Source organism: Apis florea, unplaced genomic scaffold (assembly GCF_048593485.1).
Source record: "Apis florea isolate Af1SG1 unplaced genomic scaffold, ASM4859348v1 contig_3078_pilon, whole genome shotgun sequence".
Classification (NCBI taxonomy): Eukaryota; Metazoa; Arthropoda; class Insecta; order Hymenoptera; family Apidae; genus Apis; species Apis florea.
The window spans coordinates 2,772,064-2,796,185 of record NW_028256702.1 but is presented as its reverse complement, the minus strand read 5'-3'; the positions used below and the strand labels follow the sequence as shown (position 1 = coordinate 2,796,185).

Genomic DNA, 24,122 nt, shown 5'->3' with positions numbered 1-24,122 from the left:
ACAAATCAAAAAATAGAAATAAGAAAATTCCGAGAACATTTAGTTAAAGAATGGCTGTTCTCGGAAAATATTAACAATGAAAACAATAAAAATAAAATGAAAAAAATATCTCATTATATAGAGATTCGAAAAAATTACAAAGGCAAACCTATAAGAAGGATGTGTATTTTATGTTATCGGGAAAAAAGACAAACTGTCGAACGCCAAAAAGCGAGAAAGAATATTAAAAAAATTACAACTTATTGTGCTAAATGCCCAAAATCACCACAGATGTGTTTGATTTGTTTTAATGAATACCACAATATATCATAATATAATGTAAATATAAATCAACAAAAAATATAATATAATGTAAATAGTTTAATATATTTATTTTGTATATAGTAAATATATTTATTTTGTATATTTGTTTTAAAATAAAATTTAATTTTAAATTTCATATATAATGTAAATATAAATTAACAAAAAATATAGTATAATATAAATATTTTAATATTTTTATTTTGAATATTAATAAAATAAAATTTAATTTTAATTTTCATTAATTTTTTTTCAAAATTCCGATTTAAAATGTTATTTTTTTTAAAAAGAAAATGATTGTTGCTATGGTTTCTGTTCAAACTAACATCTGGAAACCATTACGAAACCCATACCTGTTCATAAATTACTGTAAAACTATTTGGCAGGGATTCGAACTGTTGATAGCAAAACACGATCCGACCATTTCACGAGCTCGGGCCTTAACAATATATTTATAAATATCAATCTTTACATCTTCGCAATCTAAATTCCTGACTTGACAAATCGAATTCTGAACTTATAATTCTGAACGTGTAACTTCTTTAACGAAAATGATCTTTCAAATGTGATATAATATATAGATGTTGAAAAATTGATAAAATCTAATAGTATGATCTAATTAAGATTATTATCAATCATTTATTTAGTTTAATTTATAATATTTATAATAATAATAATTTAATTTCTAATATCTCTTTTTAAAAAAAAAATAATAAATCATTTAAACTATTATTTATTAATATTTATTTTCACTTTTTAGATGATTTTTCATTTATATTATATGTTCCAATTCTTCTTTAAATTTGAATTTTTAAGATGAATTTTTGTTTTTTATTGTGAGTAATTATTTTTCAAATTTATTTTTAAAGTATTCGAAATAAGAAAATATAATTTAAAAAGAAAAAAAACAAAGCGAATGAATTAATTTGATCTTATTAAACTAATTTCATGAATGAAAAAATTTTTTTACTTAAGATAATAATTGCAGAGATAAGGATTATTTTGTGCAGTTTAATTAATCATAAAAATTAATAAAAATATAAAGTTATTTTTTAAACAATTTTGTAGCTAAAATGAATTATCCATATTTTCATATGATTCATTGAATCATAATGTAGGAATATTTGACTATCGACAATTTTACTGAAAAAGAATATTTAAATAAAAATTATATTTAATAATAAAATTAGTATATATATTAGTATATACACATAGCTATATTTTGAAGATATAATAAAATTTCATTTATATAAACCTGTTGGATTACATAACAGATATTGATCATATGATAGCAATTAATAAATTAAAATTTTCTTCACTAGGAATAATTTTTTTTCAGTGAAAAGAAATAATGAAATAATTTTTTATTAATTTTTTAATAAAGATACAATATTAGATAAATAGAATTTATTTTAATATATGATACATATTAATATATAATAAAAATTTTCATAACATTAAAATAAGGTTCAATAGTTATGTATTCAAATAATAAAATCTTAATTTTAGATATTAATTAAAATTTTGTTCATATAAACACACTTTCAGATGTTAAAAAATTTTAAATTACAACGATTTTCGAATATATTTGTTTTCGAAATTCCTTCAGTTTTTGTTTTTCTTTTGGCGCATAAGGATTTTTTAAGGGATCTGCGTTTAACCTAAAACAAACAAAATAGAAATATATACATATATAGCAACTAATTAAAGAAATTAATATAATATAATCTAATATACAATAACATTTAGAATGAATAATAAAATATTAAAGTATTCACATTTCATTAAATATTTATTTAATTATCGTATTTAATTACATTGTATAAATATATTTCTTGTTTTTATAACAGAAAAAATTTTTAGTAAGTATTTTTTAGTTTAAGAAAATAAATATCATAATAAGCAAAAATTTTTTTTTTAATAAGACTACATATTTTTAGTGAGATTAACAAAAACTTAATAATTTATTATGACCTGTATCTTTTAGATAAAAATTCTTTGAGATAAAAATTAAATATGTGAATAATTTCGTATAAATAATGAAATACTGTAATAAAAAAGTTAATCCTTTGAATATCAAAGAGCACTATAATTAAATTTTTTTGTGAGAATAAAATAATTCCATATCTATATTAATATAATTATATCGTCTTATATGTCAAACTATAATAAAATTTTATAATAATTATATACATATAATTATAAATTATATGTTATGAAAACAATAATAATCAAAATGATTACAGTAAACATAGCAATAGGTTCAGTAATAAAATCTGTTTTCATTTAATTTATAAATATTTTTTAAGAATTATAGTGAATATTCATCCAACAAATATTGTCAGTATATTCTAAAAGTATAAATAAAAAAAAAAATATCATATTACTATAAAGATAGACAGTATAAAACATCACAGCCAATATAAACTGCGGCACAGAAAATGACAACATTGGTTGTCTTTGATATAAAAGATATCGCTTAGATAAAAAGAGAAAAGATAAAAAGAAATCATTTCTGAAATATGTAACAATACAGATGTGTTAAATTATAAAATACTAAAATTGTCCTAAATTAAGAAATATACATATAAATAAAATATAAGTAAAGTTATTATAGTGTAAAAATAAAATAAAATAAATAAATGGAGAATGTCCGACGAGCATGATACTATTAGAAATGAGATTCTTATTCTCTTCATAATAAACTCGTAATAAATATAGATTATTTAAAACTTTAAAAAAGCTGTAATAAAAATATGAAATATAGCTTTGCTATTATTGAGATCAATAATATTTATTTTTAATCTATTGCGAGCTAAAATAAAATAGAAAAAAGAATATTCTTCCGAAAAATATATATTGATAAGAAATTTAGAGAATAGGAAGGAAGAGGTATCATTAAACTAGTATCATCTAATGATGAGCTTTGATTAAGTTTTTCATATATATATATCTGCATCATGACCAGATTTCATCTGCATCTTACAAATGGACTTTCATTTTATTTTTTATGTTTTAAGCCGCACAGAGTAAGATAAATGGAGACAATGCATTTCAATAATTGAATGACAAATACTATAATATTTAACTTTTAGAAATTGACTACTTTTAGAATTGACTTAAAAAATGATTTTACATTCTTAAATTATATTGAAGTTATAAGATAATATAAAAATATTTTAATATTCTTAGTAAAATTTTCAGATTTGATTGTCTTTGCACGAGATTAAATTTTTATTACTAATTCTAAGGATTATGCTTGTGAAGACTAATTATAAATTCTTTATGTTCTCTACAATGATTTTGATTGCTTTTAGATATTGTGTATTTAATACTTGATGGAATTCTGAGTTTTTCAAATTTCTGAATTGCCTCGTATATTTTACATAGAAAATACACAATTGATACATTGATTTCATTTCACTCTGAAATAATCTCACTGATAAAAGAGATGGTAGAATCTATCTTATTAATAAAAAATGACTACCAAATTACCAAACTTATTTCATTCTGAAATAACAATTGTATTACATGAAAAATCGAACAAAAATGACCATAGCAGATAATTAGTTTAAACTTTGAATTTAAGGAACATGTAATAACCATGCAAAATTTTAGGGATTGATAAGAATTCTAGAAGAATAAATATTAAATTTTCGAAACAAAATAGTAAAAAATAAAAAGGAATTTATGATTGATATGATTCATAGTTATGATTCATAAAATTATTGATGCTATAAGATGTCAATAATCTTAAAATCTTATTTTAAAATAAACTAGTATAGAAGTGGCTATATATCTAAATATTCCGTCCAACTATTCAACACATCGAAATTAAGATATACAATAATTGATATAATACACAAAAAAATTAAATCTATAATAAACTTTAATTTTGAATTTGAATGAATTTAAACATAACTATGGTTATAGTATACAAATTATATACAAATTAAATTTTTAAATTTAAAAAAAAAATTACAAATTATATGGTTATTAGTATACAAATTATTATATATTTCATTATACAAAGATTGAAATGTAAATGTTTATGTCGGATAGTAATTACACTATATACAGAATAATAATCAAATTAGATGTCTTTTATCTATTAAGTCATTCTTTATTTGATAAAATATAAATTTTCATGACTTCCTTTTTGTCAATCTGTCGATTGTTCATTCAATTTAGATTTCCATCTAAAACCCATTCAAAACGATTTTTTTGCTATATTAGATCTTTCAATTTGTGCTATCCGATACACAATAATTTCCAAAATATACTAACATCGATAAAGAAAAAAATCGAGATCGGCTGATAATAACTATGAAGATGCATATATATATACATTTCTATTGATATACATTTCAATATTTAGTATATTTTATCTTTTATTAGTATATTTTATCATATTTTATCAAACATGATATCATTTGAAATAGATCAAATGTTGCTTTAGATCACTTTAAACTCACTATTATATCATGATTCGCGAGAGATTTAATTTGTCGCAAAATTTTTTAACAAAAATAAAACTGTAAACTAACATTTAATAATGTCTGACTTATGTTTTTTGCCGTTATTTGAAATAGAATAAATTAAATTACCGTATTTTACTGTAATCTATCAACATGCATCGTGTATGAAATTTCTTATAAACGTAATTAATTTTATTACATTTCATTTTATTCCTTTCATTTAATGTGAATTTAAATTGCTCATAATTTAATAAATAAGTCTTAATTAAGACATTTTATTTAAATATTTTTGTACATCAACTTTTATATTTGTTTTAATCTAAAATCTATTCTCCAAAGATATCTTAATATTCTATCTATGGACTCGTTAAAATTAATAAAAATCAAAAATAAAGTATAGCGCTGTTGAGATTACAAGTATCTGTAGTAAAAAATTCTTTAATATGAAAATATGGGAAATTTTTCACAATTATTTTGATCTAATAAGAATTAATGAATATTTCTTGTCTAAATTGATAGTTAATTGTTTCTTATTAGGTATTATCTAACAGTTGATACAAAACACAAATGAAGCGACATCAGTATTAACGCAAAATGAAGTCATGCCAGTGAAAGCATATATATATAAATGTTTAATAATGTCAACGTCTGAACTTTCATTTGGACAAAACTAAAAATTATAAATTCTAAAAAAAAATCTTTTACCACAATAAGTAAAAGTATATAATAACTAAAAAAAATTAAAACTAGTTCTTGTGGTGGATAGAATGCTTATATAATTTTCTTCTCCTTCATTTATAATCTCCAATTTATTATTATTTATTATTATTCTTTTTAATTTTGTTTTAATTTTTTGATTTTAATTTATTTTTTGTAATATTCGAGATATTTATATTCAATTTACGATTCAAACAGAATGAAATCAGTATGAATTAAATTTTTAATATAAACGTTGTTACGAACTATAATGTATTTCGTATATACGAAATATACGAGTTATAATGTAAAAAATTTGTAAACAGAGAAACATAATAAAAGATCGAATGTCCATCGAACGTAATAATATTTTAAAATTTTATAGACAATAACAGATTTAAAAAATTGTGCAATGTTTGTATAATTTGTATAATTATCATATTTAAAAAAAATTCCTATTTGTTTTGATTTGGAATTATTTAAATTTTTTCATATAAGTATATAAAATTTGAAAAAACTGTTAGTCCTGTTTATTATTTTTTGTAATTTGCTGAGATATTTTTTTCATATATGTACAGAATATATATATAAAAAATAAAGTGCATAGTGTGATTATACATTTCTGAATTAATCTGTAAATAAAAATATATACAAAAATGATCTTGATTTTAAAATTTAAGGTTAAAATTTTTTTTTATTGTATTGTATTTTATGACAAAGATAAAAAAATCTCAAAAGAATTATGTTTTGAAAAAAAATATTAAAGTTTGATTAATTTTTAAATTTATTTTATTTATAATTTTTTTATATTTTTATCAATAAAGAAGACTCTTTTTCTCTTGTAAGAAAATGACATTTATTTATTTGTGGCATGTAGATTCCAGATGTACTATTATGAATCACATATTTTTTTTTCTTTTTTTTTTCTTTTTCTTTCTCGTTATTTAAACAACATTTAAATTTGCATTTTTAAAAGTTTCTATACATATTGAAACATATTACGATACATCTATCAACTCAATTGATAGATTTAAATCAATGATTGACACAAAATGGAAATGATAAAGTGATAGTTCAATCTCATGTAAGCTATAAAATTATTTTTAATTGATACATATGTGTGTTCAATATATATAAAGAATATGTATATATATATGAAGAAAAAAAAATGGAAGATATTGTAAGGAATTTTGTAAAATACAAATAAAGAGAATGATCTGATAAAAAAAATTATAAAAATGACAGTAAAAATATTTATGAAATGAATTTATTAGAGATGCTCCGCTCACGACTGGTATTTCTTTTCTAATGTGTCCATTTTTTCTCTATTTCTATATTTCCGCTCTATTATTTGTAAAAAAAGAGAAAAAACATCATGTCTTGCTGTTTCTATCGCATAGAGCTTGGATTTTTTCTGAGTTGCTTATATCATTCGATATTTTATAATAATATGGCATATATTATGATATATAATGATAAATCTCGAATATGATATCACAACAATTGATATTTTTCTTGTGATTGACTAAAGAATATAAACGAATTATAAATAAAATGAATTATTGGAAAATTAGTAGAAATTTAATATTTTTTTCAAAATTATAATTGAGAAACATGTTGTACCTATGAATCTTTTAAGATTTTTTTATTTTTATAATGAAAAAAATACGATATAATAAAAAAAATTTAAAAGTTTTTTTTTTTCACTCGTGTTTTTTTTTACAAATTGAAAGAATCAATATATTAAATAATACAATAATACTACTCTGTTTAATACCACTCAACATTAACATTAATTCGATACAGTTTTTTTTGAATTATAAAAAAATCTAAATATTCCAGGACTCGATATAATACAGTTCTTATGATCGAAAATTAGCTATTTGACTTTGTGTATATGTGTATGTATATATGTGTGTATTAAGTTAAATAATTAAAATAATAATAACTTAAATAAAAATAGAATTTTTTTTTAATTACATATTTTCTTATCTTTATTTATGTATTATATGCTAAGATGACTTGATTTAATTATTCTTTTAACGCTTTGTCTTTTAAGTATAAAATCTTTTGAGCATTAATAGATATTAGTATATGTAGACAATTTTTAGAAAAAAATAATTCGTCAAAATCGTGAAGAAAAGAAAAAATCATTTTTTTTTAATTAATGATAATTAATATTTTTAATTTCTCAAAAAACTCAAATAATTTAATTCAATTTTTATTGTATTTTAAAATATTATTTTACTTTTACTTTTAACTATCTGTAGAATAAACTAGAATGCATTTATATATTGTGAATGATGATACGTCATCAGACGTAAATTAGAAAAATACTTTATGGTTGACATTCTTTGGAATAATTTTACACATTCGCATTACTATGTTGCTAGCTGTGTCTAAGTTTAGTTCTCCAGGTATTTTTTCGAAGCTGATTTGATTATTTGCTATTTCAAAATTATACGACAAATCAGATACATCTAAAAGCACTCACATTTTATATTCCCATTTATGGGATTTCTTTGAATTATAGGTTTTCAGGCTTATTCTTCCTTTGAAAGATATAATCTGCTTATCAGAAGATAAATTTTCTTCCAATGGAACTTTTTTACAAGAACTTCTTACTTGTGCCATACTGATAATATTTTATAAAGCTTAGACGTATTCTCCATATTATTAGAAAAATGCAAATACCTTTTCAATTTCTCAAAACGATTACAGATCATAATGTCTGCCATTTGGGCAATTCTTATGCTTGGAATCCAATATCTTGTAGTGTGTAATTGAATAAGCGACATTCAAATGATAATATTTATAAATCTTTGAAGTTTTTAGGAGAAGTGGCGTATTTGGAGAAATTTGTATACTGTAGATACATGATTGTCGGGAGATCTCAATAAAAAATTCGTTAGAGAGAAAAAAACAGAATAATTTGTAAGGAGTATTTAGTTGCAGAATTTCAAGTGATAATAGAATATTTTCTAAAAAAGCAGTGTTTATCTCATCTTTTCTAATCCTGCTTGCTTTCTAGGATATTTTCTTTCTAATTGCACGTTTTTTTGTTTTGGAAAATAGAATAATTGTTTCAAAGAAATATCATCATCTTCACTGTTATAATCAATAGAATTTATTGCTTTTATTACTTCTTCCTTTCCATTGCCAGATTCGTTTTCAAATTCTGAATTATTACTACTTGATGGTATATCTTGTTGTTTTTAACAGCATTCTTATTTCCATAAGCATTCTTTTTTCCATAAAACATGGACGGATATATGCACCTTTGTACATATTTTGCATCCATGCGAATACACATTTGAAATTTAAATCTCTAATTGAGAATAGAATGCAATAGAGATTCAAGATAAACCAAAAAATAACTAGATCAGTAGAAAATTTATTGCTTAATTCAAAGCATGAATATTATATAAATTTACTCTAGAAAAATTAAAGTATGCAGCACAAGTTGTATATTGAAAATTGGAAAAATGAATATTAGTTCAAGTGACTGAAGAGATTTCGTCTAGAAATTCCGAATCTCTCAAATTGAAAAAATCCTTCATATTTTACATACCAAGCATTAGGTATAATAGTTTCAATCTGAATAAACAGTAATACATTTCTCTATAACAGAGACAAAAGAAAAAGATGTTCTTTGCATCTTTCTTAAAAAATAAATTTCTTTAAAAAAAATGATTTTTGTAGAATCATTGATAATCGCAAGTGAAACTAAAAAAAAAAGTGAAACTGAAAGCTTTCTTGGATCAAACAGTACAAAGATTAGTATTTTCAAAAAAAGATAATTTTATGTCAAAGCTTTATAAATCAGCAAAGAAGCAAATTTTCGAAGATATCAGTGAATGTTCTTCCTAAAAAAAAGAAGTCTTTTGACACCAATATTGTGTCCGGTTAATTCTTTCATAATGTGTTTTTATTTTATATAATTTTCACAATAATTACAATAATTAATTAATTTATAATTATTAATTTATTCAACTACTTGATTTATAAACTAATTAATTTATTAAACAATACAATATTCTTGTAAGGAATAGAGAACAAACATGTCTGTTCTGCTCCATGTCCGGAATACGATTCCGTTAAATCAATATTTTGGATATCAATGATAATTGATATTTTCATTTGCTATGCTGCGATTGTGTTGCATGATGTTCCATACTTTGGTTAAAAACTCGTAATAATATTATTCTACTTTGTGACATCTGATTATAAAATCTGTATATGTAGAATCAGTGGATCTGAAAAACGTTAAATCAATACGAATACATATTCCTTCACCACTATTTCTATTAGATTTTCACTGTCATTTTATGATTTGGCGTGTAATCGAAACAATCGTTTTAACTCTTCAAGAGCTCACGAAAATTTAAATTCTCTTAATGTTTTATCAAAAAATAAAATAAATATTCTTAAAAAGGAATCTTTTCCAGGAAATTTGTAACACATTTTTAATCTTTTCGAGATTCAATAGATTCTCGGTTGTTAATGAAAATATTATTATGTGAAAATGTAATTGATCGAAATATTATAAAAATTGTTACAATCATATAAGTTTGATATAGTATGTAGATCAAGACTGATTTTTTTAAATATTCTATGAAACTATGAAACTATTTCCGATTAATCTATAGAATAGATATTTATCTGACTTCTTATGCATCACATCCAATAGATATATAATCCTTTTTTTATTATGTAAATACTAAGTATTTTGTATATACAGTTAATATATAATATCATGGATAAAAAAAAAATAAATTCACAAAAAAATCATGGTAAAATCATATTGAGAAAAAACTAATATTGCCTCTTTAATCATACAAAATAATTTTTAAATATAACCGCAAAACAGGATATCAATAAAGTAACATCTATTACTAATTTCTGAAAATTTCAAAAAAAAAAAATCTATAAAAAAAACTAGCAATATTGTCATCGTTTGTGATTTTGAATCCCTGTTTAATGATAGAAGATGTTTCATATGTAGGAAATGTATAAAAAATGAATCTTGTTTGATTTCCAAATTTTCAACTTCCTTAATTGAAATTTTTTTCTCGTTCTTATTTCCACGAATTTATTATTTAATCTCTAGTCGATATAAAACATGAAGTATGAGAGAAAGATAAAACAATTTAGAATATGTATAAATGTATATGCAATTACGCAAAGCAAAATACGATTGGGAACTATAAAATACTTCTGATATATGTTATAAAGATCGTGAAATAATAATGGAAAAAAAATTGCTCAGAATGTAATAGATGGCATTTTAGATATAATATATATTGTAATATTATGTATCAAAAAGAAATATTATATATTAAAACTTCTGATTAGAATATTTATGTTCTGCCATTAATTTTATGATAAATTCTGGCATCTAATGTCTTTATATTATTAATGATAAATTTTATAACGAATTTGCTATATATATGAAAATGCATTTATAAGTGATGCAGAGGTTAATAATTATTGATTGGTGTTGAAGTTGGAGTCCAGAAAAAGCTCTATTTTGCAGAGATCTTTCACAGTACATGAGGAGTACTAGTGTATCGATAAAAGAATTGGAGGAAGCAAAAAAAAAAAAAAACAAAGATGGGTTTCAGAGGATTCATCTTAAAAAATAAATCCTACAATTTATTATTTTCGATTATAATAATAATTCAGAATATTAGAGCAATCGAAACGGATGGAATAAATAACATTGTAAATAATGTAAATTCGAATATTAATGTAAATAGTGAAATGTATATAACTGTATCTATATATAAACTATTCTCATTAACAATTATTCCATTTCTCGTTTGTCGCGTTGCTGAATACAAATCGCCTATCATTTGAATATATAGCAAAATTGCATTTTCGTCTTGGGAAGAGTTCAAAATACAGTTCGAAGTGGTGGCGCGGTTAAATGCGTGGAAAGAAACGATCAAGATTACGGCTTGATTGCTTCATTAGAAGATTCGGAATATTAATTTTTCTCTCTGCCAAATACTTTTCGGATTATTCAAAATTAAGTTTGACAATTGAATTCCGTTTCAATGCAAAGAATCTATCAAATTTAAATTATGTTTTATTCTAAAATTAACAAAGAGAAAAGTTGATCTCAGCTATAGATTAGCTTTTGCCAATTATTCCAAAACAGATCAAGACAAAATATGAAACAACTTAATCGCATCTCAGTTTGTTATGGCATTAGCTAATGAAGAAATTAAAAAATATTTTTAAGGGTTACCAGGACTTTGAAGAAAATGGAAACTAAAGATGTCTCGTAAAGCAAAATAAATACAAATTTATTTTTATTTCTGAAAAACTAAAAAGAAATGAAGAAAAAAATAATAAAACTGGCATGTTGGAAACAAAAACATTTTCAAAAATTATAAGAATTATAATTACAAAGATAAGAAAAAAAAAAAAAAAGGCAAACCAGAAATCAGCATAAAGAGGCAATCTCTAGATTCGATTCTTGTTACTCCCATCGCGTTAAAAATTTATTTTATTTTTAAATTTATTTTTAAATTTATTGATTTATCGATAATAAAAGAATTGAAATAATTATTAACACTGGTTCAGGTTTAAATTTTTTGAAAGCGAATCATGATTTGACAAAAATTTTACGCAGCGGGATTACAAGCCGAAAATGTTTTTTCAATTTTTGAAGAATAATTACAAAATTATGGATAATTTTTTTTTAAATTTCGTTAATCTCAGAAAATCTCAAAAGTAAAGGAGATTTTCTGATAGCTAATGTGAAAAAAGATTGTCTTTTAGACAATCTTTCTCAAGAAAATACAAATGCAAATGTTGTTTCAGATTTTTCAGTCGGATATATGTTTATTGATAAGGAAAAGAAATTATTTTCAAAAGAAAAAAAAAAAAAAAAAAGAAAAGAGACAAGAAAAATTATCCTATAAATCCTGGATATTTATAGGAACTTTATAATCGATGTAAAAAGGGATGATTGATGGAACAACAAAAAATTGAAAAAATTATTTATTTTTTATTTATTTCAAAATTTATTTATTGAATTTCGTGATTTTGTATTTTGAATTTTTAGAAGTTGGAAAATGCAATGCTCAACATAAAATCATTGAAGAATATCAATCTATTAAATAAGGATCGCGACAGCTGCTTTTTAATCATCGCGAAATTGTTAAACAAAATATTAAAAAAAGGAATAGTAGAAAAATCGAATGTGCTTATCTTCCTCAATTGTACTTGTTAAAAAAAAGAACAATAATACAAGATTTTGTATTGAAATTAATAAAAAGAAGTCTTATTCATTTTGTCAATAGAAGAAATTCTCAATCGTTCTGCCTGATTTTTTACAATTAATTTCCAAAGTAATCATCGATAATGGATGGATAATCTCAATGGATGAAAAAAAATAAGAAAAAAACTGCTTTTTGCAGTAAAAACTGAATTATGACAATTTAAAATAATGCATACACTGTCAAATTTGAACGTTTAATGGACTACTATGTTGATAGATCTCACTTGGAAAATCTGCGTATATGTGGATGATGTAATTATTTTATTTCTAAAAAATATTTAAAGAGAAAATAATAAATTTAAAGAAAGTATTTTCTTGCTTATATCAAGCAAATTTACTTAGCCTGAAAAAATGCACTTTTATTGCAAAAGAAATAAAATATTGTTGCAGAAATTGAAATAAAAATAGATCAAGACAAGATTAGAATTATTTAAGAATGGAAAATTCCAAAAAATTCCAATTAAGAATTTTCCTGAAATTTTGTATTTACAGAAAGTTTGTCAATAATTTTTCATTGATTTCAAAATGATTCGCATCATTTGAAAATAAAATACAACATAATTGGATTGTTAAATTCCAAGATTTAAAAATAAAATTGCCGTAATCTTTAAAAATTTTAGCGTATCATTCAAAAGACAGCAAATTTATTTTGGATACAAATGTGTCAAGTTTTGCAATCGGAGCATGCTTTTATTTAGAAACAAGAAATATAAGAAAAAGTCATCGTCTATTTCTTAAAAATGTTGGGAAAAGAGATTAAGTCTCATGTAAGTCGTAAATAATGTTAGCATGTAATAAACTAATAAGACATTTTTACCATTATCTTTACAGGCGGAAATTTCTGTTAAAGATGGACCATGCAGATTTGTGGTACTTGATGTGTTTCAAGAATCCAGTGGGATAATTATTTAAATAGAACATTTACAAGAATATGATTTCGAAATTCAAAGAGCAGAGTAAACTGTAAAAAATATTTACTTCAGGAAGAAAAGGATAGATTTAAGAAAGAAAAGGATTTTTTCGTTATATTTCGGATTTGCGAAGTTCCAAATTTAGATTACTGGCTCAATTGAAAGATAAAGAAATAGAATTCATTTTTAAAAAGAAGAAAACAAAAAACTGACAAATTGGTAAGATATAACATAGTTTTCGTAAATAATTATGAAATATTATTTGAAATTACTGAGAAACTATGGGATTGCTTGGAATTATTAATAAAATTATTATACAAAAAGAATTATTATTCCAAAAATTTACAAACTGCAATATGATCATATTAACAAATTTTATATTTTTAATTTTTTAATTTTAATAAAAAATTATTCTCTTTGATAATAGTAAAAAGGAGAAGAAGATACGTTTCTATAAGTTTCTATAAGTTATATGTTTCTATGATATCATGGATGACTGAATTTCAAAATTTATAATCTTTCAAAAATTACTAAATATAGTATCCGAATGTTATGTGATTTTACGACGGAATATATTTTATGCTTCAAAATATACTTAGATATTGGACATTAAGAAATACAGTGGAATTGGAATTGTTGACATATTTTTTTGGAAAGTGGTATCATTTGTACATAAATAATTATTATAACAATGTTTTTTGGAATTTATGGAGAATTATTTGGAAAGAAAATCCGAGTCTATGAAACAACGCAATAAAATCAAAGATTTCTGATTAAATTAAAAAATTCAAAACTAAGTGTTTTCGAAACTACATTTCAACGAAAAGATGAAATATTTATACAATTATAGAAAGCATCAAAATAAAATAATATAAATGATTTCTACTATTCATAATACTGATTTAATTGACATTTAAAAGTATGTAAAAAAATCAAAATTCAAAAAAACCCAAATACGTATTAGATTACAATAAATATATGAAAAGAGTGGCTCAAACTGATCAATATTTCAGTTATTATATTATCCTATCTATAGAAAAATCATAAAATGATAAAAAAAATGGCATTATACCTCTTCAATTTATTCAATTCGTTCAGAATATATCATATACTTTAACATAAGATCCAAATATTTGATGCTTTTATAATTTTTTATTGAATATATGTGAAGTTTAATTAAAGGATAATTTATTGATACTGAAAAGTATTTGGAAGCTATTCTCATGTTCTACAACAAAGTCTCACATCGTGATTCGACTTTTCGGACAGTTAAAGCAATATCAATTGATAAAAATTCCTCAAACTGACTAAAAAAAACTAAGACGAACTAAACATAAAAGAAGAAGGTGCCGTCTGTACTTTGTAAATAAACAAAGAAAATCAGCAAATCTAATGTGTAAATCTTGCGGAGTTCTTTTTTTATCTTGGAGATTGTTTTGTTTCTTATTATTTAAAAGAGAAATATTAAATATTCAAAAAAATAATATATAATAAAAGATATTTATATGTTATATATATATATATTGCATTTATTTACATATATCTTCGAAATTTCGTGAAAATGGAGAGATTAAGAACTATTGAGATTAATAAAACACCATATTTATGATTTCTCGAAAAGCTCCGTCATGACAGAAAAGATTTGTACAAGTTTTACCGTCAAATAAAAGAATCTTGACACGTACGAATCAGCGTAGTATTAAAATATATTTCAATATTTATTGATATTTGTTGAAGATCAATGTAATTGAGTCGAATGAATCGTTATGTTATTACTTTTAACTTGTTATATTTTAACATGAATTGACATGTTGCAAGCTATGATTTTGCATGATGATTTTTAGTCCGTCCGTATAATTATGAAAAGAAATAAAGAAGAGGATGCCACAATGTACAGGAAAGAAATAAGAAGAAAAAGAATGGAAAAAATTCATTTTGTAAGATAAAGATTGAAAATTTCTTTGACGAAAATAAAAACGTGATATGATAGCTATGTATACGCCACGAATTTAATTCAGGGAAAAGATAACTAAAGATTAATCATAAAGAACAAAAAAAAATTTCTGAAATTACGGACTGAAAAGAATCTTATAAACAAGATAAATGGCATAATTTATCTTATGTTCACCAAACATATAATAAAGCTTCATATAAATCAATTGATGAAATATGAAATTAAAGAATGAAATAAGAAAAAATTGAAGGGAACAGTTTTCATCCAAGAAGAAAACATTTTATAACAAAATGCAAGGGCGTATATTAAGTTATATTATTATCAGTTCTTCTTGATTAGAGACAATTTAGATTTGGAAAAAAATTGCATATCCAAACAACAGAATCTGTTTCTATAACATGTGATAATTTAATAATGGATTAAAAATGATAAATATCGTTTTTCATAGGGAAGAGGATGCTATGCTGGAACTTGATTCATTTTAATGGATGATAAAATTACTCTGACATAAGTTGGCTTGGAATTTAATGCCATAAAGTATCTCGAAGCGCACATTGGAAAAGAAATTTAGTCGGGAATTTAAAATTGTCCGAGAAGATTTAAAAAAAGAAGAATTTAAGACAAAAGATTCAGATAGAGGAAGAGAATTCAGATTCGGTGAACCCAAGAAAAAGCATAATAAGATATAATTAAAAAGAATATTAATGCTTTATTCACAATTTTCGCATGATTTTTAATAAGATGATGAATATCGAAGCATTCGTTGTCTGAACAATTTATGCAGATATATTTATAAATCTTTTTTTCTGCATTAGAAGTATAATTAGCGAATAGAATGAAGTTTGAGTGAAATTGCTGTGAACGAAACATTCGTTTTTTTTAAAGAGAAGAACAATATTACGGGCTTCGATAGCCATAATATAGAATGTTATGGCTAACATAAATCGTAATATAAGAAATAACAATATTGATTATTGATATTTAAAATATTTAATGGAGTCATGTTCCCGATATGGAGCAGAATAAACATATTGCTCTCTGCTCTTTGAAAGAACATTGTATTGTTTAATAAATTATTTAATATGAAATAGTTATAAATTAATTAATTATTGTAACTATTGTAAAAATTATAATTAGAATCATATTATGAAAGAAAAAGTGTCAGCTGAATACAAAATATGTTAAAATAACAGCGAGATTTTTGAATATTTTGTGTTTTTAAATAAAAAGTATTAGATCCACAAAATAGTAAAATCTATATAAAAATATAAAAATATAAAATGTGAAAATATGTCAATCAATCAATGAATGGATAAAAAATATGCTACAATTGAAAAAAATATTTAATCAATTTCAATTCAAATCAATTTCAAATGGCAGAATATATATCTAGACAGAATCATCACTATACTTATTATCTAATATTTATTATCGATAATAATGAAGAATAATGAAATAAGACTAATTATAATCAGTATATAAATTTAATAAATTCGAAACGAAAATACTGGCCAATCATCATGTATAAAGTCTGAATTGAATATTGTACGAAAAAAATGCCTGAACTAAATATGGTAAAGAATCATTCACTATGAGACTATTTATATTGTGAATCCTCAATCAACTTTAATGATGAGCTGATATCTGTTTTTCTAATTAGCCCTAATTGATTTACTTCTAACTAAATTAAAATAGATTCTAATTGGTTTCTAATCTTTAATTAATTTCTAACTGTTAAGTCCTTTTTTAAAAAACTGTCGCAGATTACTACTTCTCAGAAGTAATTAATTTTTGGAAAAAATTAATAAGAATTTAATAGTGAATTTAGTAGTGTTGGAGAGCAAAGTTAAGATCTTTGTTATCGGTAAATATAATTTTTTCGGTAAATGATTGATAATTGGTTGATGCGCAATGATTTTCCAACTGTTATTATGTCTTAATTTCTTGAATAATTACTATTGAGAATTTAGAACAATGTAAAGAAACTATTTTCGCTGATAAATTACTGAGAATCTACTGATTAAATGCTGAAGCTATTGAAAAAATGAAATTCAAATTTTATTATGAATCGCTTCATAAGTCAATCCTGATTCTTAATTTTTAATACACAAAACGCATAGAACTATTGCATAAAGAAAAAATCACGTTAGGAAATGAGTTAAACCTTTTCGATTTTTGGAATATTTTGTTTATATATTTAAATATTTTGAAAATATTTCCGAAGAATTATTTGATATAATTTTTATTGAAATAATTTCAATAGTTCATTTGATAATGATTTAATAAGAAATGTAAAAATATATACATTGATGAAGGATGAATATTTAAAGAATAATATCGTTATTTATTATTAATATAAATAAATTATTATTAGTATATAATATATTTTTTTAATTACATTAATTAAAAATATTGAAAGTTTTTAATTTTTATTGAAAGTTATATAATATCTGATTTTTTTTCAAAATTGTTTATTTTTATAAAAATGTTTTTCAAATATTGATTTTAATATTAAACTAATTTCATTTCCGGAATTATCTTTATGATAGGAAATTTTAATAAGTAAAAACTTTTCAGTTTTATAATATCCACATATATAATTCAAAATGTTTTTTATTAAATTATTGCTTAAATAATATGATGTTATATAGTTTTGAATTCAAAAAAATATTCAAAGAGAACGAATACATTATATTTTATATAGAATATTATTATATATATAATTATATTATATATTATTATATAGAATATTAAATATAGAAAAATATAATGACTTAAATAATATTAACATTGATTACGCAATGTTATAGCACTGACGAATCAATATAAAGAATTTATGATTGTTTTGACAATAAAATACCGTATATTTTTATTGAATATTTATTGAATATTATTTTCTTTAAACTTAGTCAAATTTAAAACTATTTTCATAATACTTTCGAATAATTTCTTTTCGAAAATATTATTAAGATTTAACACAATATAGAAATATGTTAGAAATATGTAGATAAAGAATTTTTTTTAAAAATATAAAAATATAATATCAAAAGTTTATATTGATATTTTTTTTCAAATTTTGATTATTTTTCATAAATATATATAATATATAATACAATATAAAATTTAAAACATATATAATAATACAATATAAAATATCCTTATGTTAGGAAATTTTTTATCATTTAAAACTATAGTATTATTCACTTAAATGTTACAGATTCGGATTCGTGTTGCACCTCCCTCATACAGGGAGGTGATTATTTTAAGAATTGCTTTCATCGCTTCGTTCATTTATCGAATTGTATTTGAAGGGAGAGTGAGAAATAATAAGAATGAGTGAAACACACTTCTTTTTGTCGTTGTTTTGAACTCGAGATAAAGCGAACGTTCGACCTACTAAAGGAATTCTAGGAATTGGTGGGGATAACTTCTTGACTTACAAACAGGAAATGAGACGTTTAAAAGACGGATATTTAATACTGAACGTTCAAATGTGTTTTACGTTTCATTTATATTTTATATTTTTAGAAAAAAATCATGCATTTATATAAAATCTTGTGTTTTTCAAATCTATTTAATGAATGAAATTTTGTCAGAATCATTTAAGTATTGCAAAATAAATTTCATGTTAAAAAATTTTGTGTTAAGAAGCATTAAATATTAATTTAATAAATTTATAGTTTTTTCTTTCTTTAAACCCAATAATTCATTAACTATCGTTATAGTTTCATTTTTTTCTTCGTAATAAAATGAATATTTATAAAATTTAATATCATATTTATTAAAAAATATATGTAATTATACCTATATAAAGTTGGTGCATCAGCACAGTTCACATTATACCACCAATCACAAGCGAATTCTTGCTGATTGAAAAGTGTTCCATTTGTGCAGAGAAAAGATGCACCTTGATGACCTTCGCGACCATCGTGACAAATATGATATGCCTAAAACATCAATAAATCTTTAATCGTTAATCTTATTCGTTAACAGAATTATCTTAAAATCTTTTTTTATGATTATAGTTTTTAAAAAGATATTGCACATTTTATTTAATTTAATAAAAAAGAATAAAGAAAAATATATTAAAAATATATTTATATAATAAATATGAACAAATTTTCTCAAATAAGATAATAATATACATAATATCCCTTTAATTAGTATATTCTATAGATCAAAATAAAAAAAAATGTTATATAAATACATATTATAAATATTTTAATTTTATTTATTATTAAAAAGTTATAATAATATATAACAAAATATGATTAGATTAACAATATTTATATGTAATAATCATTAAATCTAATAATATCTACAATTCCATTTCAAAATATCTATGTTTATGTAATCTCTATGTAACATATATGTAAATATAAACAACATAGAAATTTAAATTCAAAATTTTCATTTTGATTCTATGTCATTTCAACGAACAAGAATAATATTTTGTAACACACATTTATCGTTCATTTTATATTTTATTTTATTATTATAATTTTTTAATAATATTTTCAATAAAATATGTTTATATATTTTTTTTTTCTTTTGATCTATAGAATATACTGAGAAGATACTAAGGATTACATGTTTTTATATATAAAATTTGGTTTGAAAAAATATTACATAGGAATTATAATTTATTATGTTTTAACTATTAAATAACTTGAAATATATAATATTTATATATTTTATTTTACTATTTTGTAACGATATCACGAAAGACATAATATATTTTAATAAATATATTTTAAAATAAAAATTAAAATATTTTAAATAACAAAATATTAATTTGCTCTTGAATTATTTAAATGGAATAGATATTGTTTTCTGTGCCAAAAATTTAAAAGGACAATTAAAAAATATTTTATCTTTCTCTATCAATAATTAATAACATATTTTACAATAAATCTTGTTGATATTAGGATATAAAGATAGGATATTAGGATATTCAAAAATTTCGGGAAATCGGAATGAAAAAAAGCTGAGTAAAACGGGAAAAGATCATATTGAATCGATTCGGATTCCGAAAATATTTCGAGATTTTTAAAAAAGACGAAATTCTTAAGAATTGTAAAATTATAAAAAATATTGTAAATTAAAAATATTTCTTAACGTTATAACATAGCACTTTCTAGCACTAAATTTTTCAATTGATTCATTTCACCAATCTATCAATTTTTTGATGATTAATTTTTTAATCGTAAATCTTAATAAAGCACTCAAATTAAAAATTTTAATCAATCAGTGCTCAATTTTATTTTCCAATTCAATCATTAGGTTAGGTCTCAATTTTGAAATAAATTCTATAAAGTTTAATTCAATTCCATTTTTCAGGTTCTCTTATATATCCGGTTCATGTTAATACGTATTTTTTATTATTATAAATAATAGCAAAAATAGAATTATATATGATTATAATTTTTATAATTATTAATAAAATGATTTAATTGATTTCAATTAAGGATACATAAAAATCCGAAAATATTATAGGAATAGATCGAGAAAAAATCAGAGAAGAAAAAATGTTGAGGTCTTTATTTTTCTTAAAAATATCGTTTTTTATTTTACTAAATATATAAGCATATTTGAAAAAAAAACTCTAAGAAAAAATTTTCATGACCAATCGATATTGCTATTTTTGGATACCAAATAGTTAGAAAAATAAAATGATATTTTTTTAAATAATTTGCTTTATTATATATAATTATCTTGAAAAATTTATAGAATAAAAAATATATTTAAAATTGATGAAATATATTAAATTGATGAAATTCAAATAAAAATATAATTAATTAAAGATTTTGATATGATTTACTTAAAGACAACTCGTTACTTGTTTTGTTTCTTATCTATATATTTGAACTAAATTTTTTTATTTTTTTAATATATATTTTTACATATTTATTTTTAATAACATTATTTTTTCATATATTTTTCTATTATGTTCTTAGAAAGATATTTATCATGTAAATAGAATTGAGTAATATGTTAAAATGATTACAAAAATTAAAAATTTTAATAATAAAAATATCGAAAAATATATTTAAAAAATAAATCTAAAGAAAAAAGAATAAATAAATACTTAAAAAATTTTGCTATTGGAATTGAAACAATAATAGATTCAATATGTATAAATATCTATATATATTGTATTATTTTTTATATAATTTATAATATTACCATATATAATAAATATATTGCGTATAATTTATACTTATATAATTGGAATATATTTTAATATATTCTAATAATAATGATAGTAATAATAATAATAATAATAATAATAATAATAATTTTTACAATAAGCTGTATACATTTAAATAACAAAATATATAATATAAAATATAAATTGTAAAAAAATGTGAAATAACAAATTGTATGATGTAAAATGAAATGACTTACCTGACAACCGGTTTCCACATTCGCGTACATTCCAGGTACGAAAGGAACGTGTGCGCATGAAAAACTCGTTGGAGGTACGCTATGATACAAGGGATAGTCTACACCAGGGATACCAGGAATTTTACTGAAATCTTGCTGATCTTTTGGTTTTTCAATAGCTTTCACAACAATTGGTCTATCAAATTTTACTATTGGTTGAAAATTTTGATATTCATTGTAATTGTAACTTTGTTGATTGTAACTTTGCTCTTGTTGATTGTAATTTTGTTCTTGTTCGTTGTAATTTTGATGTTCATTAATATTATATTCTGCGACCACTATTGGATGCTAAATAATAAATATTTCATTGTGCTTACATTAATTATTTGTATAAAAAATATTAATAATTTATATAATTAAATAAAAATATAGATAATAATAAGAATAATAATATAAAATTTAAGATATATCTTATATTTAAGTTATATATTTTATATTATATCTTACATTAAATTATTCGATATCACATCAGTAAAATCATCAAAAATAAAAAGAAAAAACAAAGAACACTTCTTTTTCACATAATTATAATTTCAATAATAATGTTCTAATATCTATCTAATAAATATTTTTATTTCAATGTAATATTTCTATTATTTATTATAATAATAATTGTTATTAATTATTATAATATTATTTAAACAAAACATTAATTATATATATTTTTTTTACAGATAAACTATTTCTATCTATTTAATTTCATTAATATAAATTTAATTTTAAGTGTTTTTTCTTTTTTAATAATTTATTTTAATATTTTATTATAATATTTCAATATCAATTTTTATTATTTTTTAACATAAACTATAATGTTATCATATCTTTAAATTTTTAAATATTTAATTAATTTAATTAATCTAAATTTTTTTTTAATTTAATCTAAAAATAATATAATTTTAATATTTTTTTATAAAATTTATTAATCATAAAAGATATTGAATAAATTAATGTAGTATTATATATTTAATATTGCTAATTATATAATATAATAATATTATGTATAATATATATTATAATAATATCTATATTATCTATTTTTTAATTTAAAAATATTATAAATATTATAAATATTTATTATAAAAATTATTAAATTCTTAATATTTATTATATCTCTTAATATCATATGTGTTTTTATTGATTAAATAAATTTTAGATCAAAATGATAAATAATAAGATTAAAATTTACTAATACTATAAAAAATCTTTAATGAAAAAATAATTCATACCTGTAAAGAAGTAGTGTCTGTTGTTAACAAAAAAATGGTTAACAATAATATTATCAAGTTGCAGCACTTTCTTGACATGTCTGTACTGAACGTAATAATAAACGAAACTAATCCAGTTTTCAACATGGTTCAATGTTCCAACTCTTAAGTTCCGATTCTCCAATGCTCAAAACATTATGTCACAGCAAGAGAGAGAAAGTCTGTATATAACTCGAGCAAGGACTATTCTATGATTTTATATGTATAGCGTTTAATTGCGAAAAAGTGATAAAAAAGTTTTATGTGCACTTTCACAAGTCTATTATATTCTCTTTCTTTTGTCTTTTTTGTCTTTACATGAATGTAAATTTTTCAAAACAAAATATTATAAGAAAGATTTCTCAAACAACAATAACATGTCACATAGAACAAATCATATAATAAAAATATTTTTATTACATTATACATTATTGAGAAATTATTTTAATTGAATTATTATATTGTTATAGTAAAAGAGAACAAAATCAAAAAAGAAAATACTATACTATACTATATGTTTAATTATTCTAGCGTAAAAAATCATTGTATTTTCATGTTAAATTTTTAAATAAAATGATATAATGAACTAGATATAAATATTTAAAATTAAAAAATTTTTGTTAATTTTTTTTTTATTCAGATCGAATATTAATATTAGATTGATATATTATAAATCATTTCGATACTGTCTGATTTCAATTATTTTGAAATACATAAAAAATATAATTTTTTATTTGGATAAAAAAATTTAAAAGATTTTAATGGTTAATTATTTATTATAATTATTTATAAATATTAAAA

The 24,122-nt window shown here is 21.3% G+C and overlaps 1 protein-coding gene and 1 long non-coding RNA gene across 3 annotated transcripts in view; one reads left to right on the top strand and one right to left on the bottom strand.

The window, feature by feature from the left end:
* LOC147657581 (uncharacterized) overlaps positions 1-22,581 on the top strand; it is a 39,160-nt gene extending 16,579 nt beyond the window's left edge. The window contains exon 2 of the long non-coding RNA XR_015292176.1: positions 22,074-22,581. This is a non-coding gene — a long non-coding RNA (uncharacterized LOC147657581). The remainder of the gene's footprint in view (positions 1-22,073) is intronic.
* Positions 1,693-23,512, bottom strand: LOC100868593 (uncharacterized). Of its 2 annotated transcripts, none has more exons than XM_086908423.1 (4): positions 23,304-23,512; positions 22,039-22,365; positions 19,435-19,577; positions 1,693-1,961 (listed from the first exon to the last, which is right to left on the bottom strand). In XM_086908423.1, exons 1-4 carry the CDS (start codon positions 23,427-23,429, stop codon positions 1,862-1,864), a joined length of 696 nt encoding a protein of 231 aa, XP_086764549.1. In that variant the 5' UTR covers positions 23,430-23,512; the 3' UTR covers positions 1,693-1,861. The 2 variants fall into 2 exon arrangements, with proteins under 2 accessions (XP_086764549.1, XP_086764550.1); XM_086908424.1 differs by lacking the exon at positions 1,693-1,961 and adding an exon at positions 9,381-9,730 and having other exon boundaries at positions 23,304-23,511.
* Between the last annotated feature and the right edge of the window lie 610 nt (positions 23,513-24,122).